The sequence below is a fragment of the Poecilia reticulata genome, linkage group LG7 (assembly GCF_000633615.1).
Source record: "Poecilia reticulata strain Guanapo linkage group LG7, Guppy_female_1.0+MT, whole genome shotgun sequence".
NCBI classification, from domain to species: domain Eukaryota; kingdom Metazoa; phylum Chordata; class Actinopteri; order Cyprinodontiformes; family Poeciliidae; genus Poecilia; species Poecilia reticulata.
Window position 1 is genome coordinate 8,703,700 of NC_024337.1, and position 8,767 is coordinate 8,712,466.

The 8,767-nt window shown below is 40.7% G+C and overlaps 1 protein-coding gene across 2 annotated transcripts in view; it reads left to right on the forward strand.

Moving 5' to 3' along the window:
- Positions 1 to 8,767, forward strand: part of prex1 (phosphatidylinositol-3,4,5-trisphosphate-dependent Rac exchange factor 1) — an 85,912-nt gene that overhangs the window by 39,975 nt on the left and 37,170 nt on the right. For both annotated transcript variants that reach the window (XM_008413196.2, XM_017305840.1), the window contains exons 16-17: positions 5,567 to 5,706; positions 6,957 to 7,101. In XM_008413196.2, the coding sequence (XP_008411418.2) occupies positions 5,567 to 5,706; positions 6,957 to 7,101 (285 nt within the window). The remainder of the gene's footprint in view (positions 1 to 5,566; positions 5,707 to 6,956; positions 7,102 to 8,767) is intronic.

Sequence of the window (8,767 nt, forward strand, 5' to 3'; positions counted from 1 at the left end):
ACATTACAAGCCCGCTCTGTGTAACATGTGGCGACCAGCTGCTAATGAGGCAATGAAGCTTCAAACTGCTTCACCACGTAGAGACCAAGCAGCCTGTGTATATAAGCAAGACTTCGGGTGTTATTGTCTCCCATCACTCCCAGATGGGACCGTCTCGTTGCAGAGAAACAAGCTCAGGGCTCCCGTTAGTCAGTATCGTGAGTTACAATTTTCACAAAAGTAAAATGTTCGTTTTTGTGCCACATCTGTATCTTATTTTGAAGGGATATTTAAGCGTCACCATAGCGACCAGAGTTGGAGCGTTTGGGCAGTGGTCGAGAGGAGATGAGTAGAGCTTGTGAGTATTAAGTCTGGTCTAGACGGAAAGATTTAAGAATTGTCGGCCGATTCTCCAAACCTCTGTGACCACAGAGCTGATAAAACTCCAACAGGTTCGATCGGTTCTTGTCTCCAAGGCAGGAGCAACACGAACCGATTCCAGTCACSAACATCCCGATTCCAGAGGATAATCCAGTAAAACCCCCAACATAGCGGGAATTTAGAATAACCAAACACGGATGATGATGTAGAAGCAATAGTGATAGTTTGTGGAGTCATTTTAGGAGATATAAAATGTAACAAAAAGAAATGATGGTGGATAAAAGGCGACGGGAGCAGCCGCTCTATTTGCTGCACTATGATTTTGAGGTGAATATGTTTTTTCATAGTTAACATTTTTAACCGAATACACATAATAATGACCTTTAGATTTAATAATAAACATTTCCACATATCATCTCCGATACCCATCGGACCCAGTTGCTCGATATGTCAGCTGTTTGGGATTCCCCTCTGTTCTGACGTCACCGCGCTTTCTGATTGGCTACCTGTCACATTCAGCAGGTCATATTCTCGTTCCCAGTCAGGGAAAACCTGCGATAAAAACTTCAAGACAACCCAAATTGGGTATATTCAGGATTTAGCGGGAACACCAACATTCACCAACATTCTCTCTAAAGAGAATGCAACGTTGTGTTGATCCATTTGATGAGCCGACTGTTTATCTTGAGGAAATAAATGACGATGCAGAGTTAATTAGACTGTAACATGCGCAGTCCGCTGCGGCGTGGCTAGAATTAAAAACCGCTGGAAGTAACTCATCCAGGGGTTTTAACAAATGGAGCTKTCTTGGTGCCYRTTACCCAGGAGAGCGGCGTTCTGGAGGAGCGCTGCAGACGTAACATCTGTCAGTTTCGGAGAAGCGAAACCACGCAAAAAAAGAAAAGAAAARAAAAATCCTGGTAAAAGCGCACACCTGACCGYGCAGGGTAAAACACTCTCAGAGTTCAGTTGATCTGTTTGGATCAGATGGGGACCAGGAGGAAGTGCGTTCAGACCCCAGCGGGTGAAGTGATGGTAATTTAAGTGAAGTTGTAAAATATACTAAGGACACTTATTCCAGCTTGAGTGCATTACCACGTAGAACCAAACAATAACCCAAACATGTACTTACTTGATAAACAAGACATTTTCCATCCCCTTTACCTCTGCATCTAACTCAGATGTAACCCTTAATGTAACATGAATAATTATGGAACATAACATGCAAAAACCGTTATGCGTAGATAAACACAAGGCTATTCAAGATATCGTTCAGGCGTCTTCCGTGGTCGTGTTGAACGCCTCACCACCACAGGAGGATCTGGGAAAACAGGCGGTTGCAGCCCAGAGTCCAGAGCACTTTGTTCAGGTGTAATGCTTACATCACTTTGCTCTTGTGTTGGTGTTTCAGGGTCAGCGGTATCTAGTTCAGCTACAGCTTTGGAACGAAGCTGATCCCCATGTCTTCTGTGCACAGCGTTTGAGTAGCACTCTTTCACTTCATAAGAGACTGGACCAGTTTGTCTTACAACCCTTCCAGGTAWCCTCTTGTGAACTCCACCCCCTGAGTTGCGAAGATACACAGCATCATCCACAGAAAAGGAACGGTCCACAGCTGTTAAGTCATGTTGAGCTTTTTGTCGATACTGTTTCCTGCGAACAGTCTCCTTGGTGTTAGGTTTGATGAAATCCAGTCTGGTACGCATATGTCTGCGCAAGAACAAGTCTGCTGGAGATTGACCCGTTGTACAATTTGGCGTAACACRGTACTGCAGCAAAAACAAGGAAAGTATGTCCTCAATGCTGCATGAGTGGTTTGCAAGCTTTTTCATGCCTACTTTGAACGTCTGCACATATCTCTCAGCCAAACCATTTGTGGCAGGATGACCCGGTGCACTTGTTGTGTGTAAAATGCCATTCTGTGTCACAAACGTTTGGAACTCTGCAGAAGTGAAAGTGGTGGCATTGTCTGTGACTACTTGTTCAGGAAGTCCATATGAAGCAAACAGTCTCTTCAGCTTTGTCACTGTGGCTTGTGAGGTAATGTGTGGCATACAAAATACCTCCAACCACTTTGAATATGAATCGACTACAATCATGAACATGCTGTCAAGGAAAGGTCCAGCAAAGTCGATATGCAGTCTTTTCCAGGATTCACCTGGGAACTCCCAGGGATGCAGTGGAACATGCTGTGGCATCTTCTGTTCCAGCTGACATGTTTCACATGTTTTGCAGACCTGTTCCAGGTCATGATCCAGATTCGGCCACCAAACATATTTGCGAGCTAAGGCCTTGGATTTCACAATTCCTTGATGACCAGACTGAATCTCATTTAACACAGCCTTTCTCATTTTTGAGGGTATAATCACTCTGGTTCCCCACAAAACACAACCCATCTCTGTTGAAAGTTCATTCCTTTTGTTGTGATAAGCCTTTAAACTCTCATCTGTAACAGTTGGCCAGCCTTCCATGACATACTGGTAAACCCTTGACAAGTCCATGTCTGTACGTGTGGCCCTGGCGACCTGGATCGCATTTAGTGGAGCTCCTTGCAAATGCTCAGTTAGCAGTGAATGTACTGCTGCCGAACTCGATGCTGTTCCAGTGTCATTCGTTTCTGGCAGAGGACAACGAGAGAGCCCATCTGCATTGCTGTGTTCTGATTTCTTGAAAACAATGTGGTAATCATATGCTGACAATATGATTGCCCACCTTTGAATGCGTGCTGCAGCTAAGGTAGGTAGGTTCTTGTGTTCACCAAAGAGCGTCAGCAGGGGGCGATGGTCTGTTGCTAAGGTGAAATGCCTACCCCATAGGTACTGGTGAAACTTTTTTACTCCATAAATCAGTCCTAGAGCTTCTTTTTCTATTTGAGAGTACTTTTTTTCTGCTGGGGACAGCGTTCGGGAAGCGTATGCAATCGGTCTCTCCTCCCCCACTTGGCATTGTGTGCTGTATAACTGCACCAATGCCATATGCAGAAGCATCACATGCTAAAGTGAGCGGCAGGTTGGGGTCATAGTGCGCCAGGACCCGATCACTCGTCAGCAGACCTTTGCACCTGTTGAACGCTGCCTGCTCTGGTTCTGTCCATCTCCAAGTCACACTGTCTCTCAGTAACTTGTAAAGTGGAGCAAGGGCTGTGCTTTGCATTGGCACAAATCTCCCATAATAGTTAACAAGTCCCAGGAACGCTTGAAGTTCTTTCACATTAGTAGGATCAGGAGCATCCTGTATCGCCCTCACTTTTTCTTCTGAAGGGTGGACTCCATGTTCATCCAGGACGTGTCCCAGATACTCAATTCGTGGCTTGTTAAACTCACACTTGGAACGTTTCACTCGCAGGCCATTTTCCTGAAGGAGTCGCAGAACCTTTTCCAGGTTGCATAGATGTTCTGCTTTTGAGCATCCAGTGATGAGCAAGTCATCCAGGTAGACCACCACTGGTAACCCTTTCATTAAGTTTTCCATAATGCGCTAAAAAATAGATGGAGCTGTGCTGATTCCAAAAGGAAGCCTGTTGTAAACAAACAGTCCTTTATGAGTATTGATAGTTGTGTACTTCTTAGAATCCTCATTCAACAGTACTTGTTGATAGGCTGCTGCCAGATCTATCTTTGAGAAGTACTTTCCCCCAGTGAGTGTCGCCAGAAGCTCCTCCAAACGTGGAAGGGGGTATGTATCGGCTTCAAGGGCTTGGTTCACCGACACTTTGTAATCCCCACATAAACGGATGGAAGCGTCCCTCTTTAGCACCGGCACTATGGGTACTGCCCACTCGCTGTGTTTCACAGGTGTAATGATGTTACATTTTTCCAGTCTTTCAAGTTCTTTTCCCACCTTTTCCTTCATCGCGAACGGGAGAGGCCTGTGTTTACAAAATTTAGACGGCACCTCAGGTCTGACCACGATGGTAGCTTTAATGTCTTTCAATGTGCCGAACTCATCCTTGAATACATCACTGTAAGCATCCAAAAGCTCATTGAGTGATAGATGTTTTGACTCACCCATGTACTTAATCTGCTGCCAGTTAAGCCGGAGTTTTGTCAACCAGTTCCTTCCACACAATGAAGCACCATGTCCCCTAACAACCAACAGTGGCAAATCCATGACTTGGTCTTCATACTCCACTTTTGCTACAAACTGTCCCAAAACACTTATACATCCTCCATTGTAAGCTTTGACCTTCACTTTAGCCGGCTGCAAAGGCAGGTGAGAGAACTTCTTCAAGTATGTAGGATGTGAAATGACACTCTTTGCTGCTCCTGTGTCAATTTCCATTTCCAAATCAACATTGTCAACTGCAAATGTTGCTTTATATCGTTCATCATCCTCAGCATTAACAGTCAAAATGGCTAACTCCTCTTCAGGGTCTTCCTCAGCTGTCACATACTTTGTCTCTCTGCTGCTCTTATTTGGCACAATTTTTTCATGACTCTTTTTCACTTTAGCCTGACATGCTTTCCTAATATGTCCAATCTTTCCACAATTATTGCATTTAGTCTCTTTGAAATGACATTCATTTGCATTGTGGTTTTTTCCTTTGCATCTGTAGCACATACTTGTTTTTATTGGCCTCACCTTGTGAATGTTTGCCTCACTAGCCCATTCACCTTCGGCGCCTCTCAGCTCTCGAGTGTCTCTGTCTGCAGTCTCCATATTGAGAGCAATCTCAAAAGCTTTGGCGAAGGTCAGCCGGTCCTCCGAAAGCAATCTCCTCTGGCACGCTTCGTTTTTAATTCCACTTACAAACCGATCCCTCAGTGGAGAATCCAGCGACGCACCAAAATCACAGTTAGCTGCTTGTTGTTTAAGCTCTGCAACATACTGGGCAACAGTCTGACTCGCCTTTTGGTTGCACGGAAACGTTCAGCAACTAATAAAAACATGGTGGTGGCAGCATTATGCTGTGGGAGTGCCTTTCTTTAATGGGGCAATAATTGCAAATGGATGCCACAATTTTTATTTGCGAACTTGTTAAAAAATTATTTTACTTCCAGTTTACAAATACAGATAACTTTTTGTGTTTCACATAAAATGAAATATGTTGAGGTTTTTAGAAATAACTTTTCAAAATGTGAAAAAGTTAATCGGTTATGAATACTCTGGCAGAGATGACATTAAAACACTTTTTTTGTATGTCTGCTGTAACTCTGGCTGTGCCACAGTGCGTTTTACATTGTGGTTTTGCTTTGACCTCCTGCAGGCTGGGAAGCGGCCGCAGCAGGGCTTCAGCCTGGCCAGGTCATCCTGAAGGTCAACGGCAACAATGTGAACCGCAGCGATCACCAAGAGGTCCTGGAGCACTTCAGCGCACAGCTCACATACCAGGAACCCCCTCAGACAGTGAGGACACACACAACACCACTCTGTTCTTTACATGCACATGCTTTTTGGATTGTTTTTATTTTTGTTTTGCAGAAGTTGTACTTTCATTGAGAAGAACTAAATTCTGACCCAGCCTTTACTATTCCTAATTATTGTCATTGTGGTAATAAGAGAAAAACTTTTCTGAGCCAACTGGAGCATGTACATATTAAATATGAGGGGTTCAAGGACTGAACCTTAGGGTTCCCCCCATGTGACTTCTGAAGTTACCTGTTGACGCAAAAACGTTCAACCAGTTACAACCATCAGGTACAGAAGCAGGGAGTCCTGCCCAGCTCTGGAACTGTAAAAAGAAACGGCTTTTCTTTTTCCAGCAGAGTGAGGAATCTTCATCTGTTGCTCTTACTTTGGACAGCAGCGTAAACACAGCGACACAAACATTTCTCTATACAATTTTAGCCTAAGAGCAAAAGATCTGTTGTTTTTTTAAACTTCATCTGCTTAACAATCTCTTACATAAATTATCAGTGTAATTACATTTTTTTAGTTGAAGATGCCATCTTGCCTGTGTTCAAAAGGCATTGTAAGAACTTGTCTCTTCCATTGACTTTGCCAAGTGTTTGGTTTAGATTCCTGCGCTCTGACTCACCATTAAACTTTCTTAAACTCCACACCGCGTGGCTGCTATCACACACTCAAGCTGCTCTTCCCTGCCTGTTTTGACATTCTGGTTGCAGCACTTGGTGTCTCCAGGCGGTATTTCACAAGGCTGTAGACAGCACTGAGTGTCCTCCGTATGCTGTAAAATGCTGTTTTGTTTAGGTTTTTTTCTTGTCTTTTCTGACTATTCCCTTCTGCTTCAGCGTACCTAACAGGATCTGCCAAACAGCCTGATCTGGTCTGTTTGGATCAGCCAACAGCAGGATAAATGATTAGATGCTATCAAATACTTTTTTTCATTCAGTTCTGGCTCCTCAGTTGGAGTGAAAATGTCCCTAAAGGGCACAAAAACCAGAGTCTCTCCCTCCAATGTTGTGTAGTAGGCGTCACTCTATATGGATCAGTTGAAAAATGTCTTCAGTATAATTTTTTTTAATCCAGTCTTTTAAATAAAGAAAAATCGGCATTATTCTTCTTGCATCCCATTGCATCACCGTTGGTAATTTGCTCCAGTTTCCATGGAGTGGATTGATTTTAACGTCTGGACTCAGACAAATTCCATTCTCCCAAGACAGCTTTAATCTTTTAAAATCTATTTTTCATCCTAGTGTCAGTGGGCTTATCGTGCCTTTGAGGATGTAGAGGAGCTCCAGAGACCAAGCAGTGCTGGTGAGAAGGAGGAGAGTCCATTCAGGCCTTACCGGATGGACAACGGCTCCAATCATGAGGAGGGTACCACCACTAATGGAACAGGTGAAACACCTCCACCTTTATCCTAAAGGATGCAGCTAGCTTAGTTTAATTATAAACACCAACTGCAACCAACTAGACAACATATGCAAATCTGTTGTCTAGTGGTGGGACTTGAATAAAATTTTTAATGGAGTTAATTCTGGTGTCTGTAATTAAATAATTGGGTAAAACTTTAGTTTACGGGGTGTGAATAAGACTGACATGACACTGTCATAAACATGACGTAACACCTGTCATGAACATGAGTAACTCTTCATGAATATTTATGACTGTTTTCAATAAAGTGTCATTCAGTAAATCATGACACCTTTAATACAAAGTTGACATTATTAAAAATTTTCTTTGACAACTTGACATTAACCTAGAATCATATGTCATAAATATGTCATAATAGTAGTCATAATGATTTAATTATTACACTATCAAAAGCTTTAACAAAACAGCGATTAAAATTCCCACTACCTGAAATAAAGCAAAACCAACAATAAAGATTTTATTAAGCTTTATTACACTGTCAAATGATTTATTAACAATTAATAACAATTTCTTTTACATCAAGTGGAACAAGTTGCACCAGTTATGAAGATGTCATTAAATGTTATTACAGTGTCATTAAGTAAAGTGAAACAAGTAACAACAGTTATGACAATGTCATTAAGTGTAATTAATACCTCAAGTAAAGTGAAACAAGTAGCAACAATTATAAAGATGTAATTTAGTGTTATTACAGTGTCAAATGCTATGCTAATAGAGTCATTAATATTAAGTCTTACCTCAAGTGAAGTGAAACACACTGGACTACCCAGGTGAAAAAAAAGTATACTTTAGTATACTGAATTTTAACATACTTTAGTATACTTTTATCGACGTACTTAAACAGTACTATTTTGGAACAACTAATTTTGTGCTTAGTATGCTTTAGTAGTATTTACATAGTATTTAAATAATATTAAATTACAACTAATAGTATATTTTAGTTTACTATACGTACTTTTTTGGAACAACTTCAAGTGTACTTAAAGTATACTTTTTAAATATCATATTTCAGAGCTTTATTATTATATTTTGAGTGTAATAATTCTAAGAATTATATTAAAAATATATATTTAATATACTTCAAATATATTTTAAATATACTATTAATATATTAGTAATGCATTTAAATTACACTTAATTTTTGGATTTGATTTCCTGCTATTGACAATAAACTACAATTTTAATTACTCGTGAAAGTCTTTATTCCTACGTACCTATTTTGTACATTACATGCATAACTACACTACAGCACTTACATTGTTTTAGACTAAAATTACATGGAAAGATTAATTACACAAGATGTTCAAGGTAATTCAAATATTTTGCTTTATTACCGACATTTTAAAATTGTCCATTTTTACTCACAACTTTATGAATTTACATAAATTATCAGTTTACACATAAAAAATGAACACAATGAACATAAAAATTTAAGTGTGACAATAAAACATGAAAGTGAGGATCGACAGAACATTCCCGTTCACTGCACCTTACAGGAACCTACAAAAAAAAAACAATAGAGCAATTAAACAGAGAAAGTGTTTGTATTTAAAGAGAACAGAAAAATGGCAAATAAAAAAATAATACTTACAATTTTAAGACATTGTGGACTCGCCATGTATGTGACATC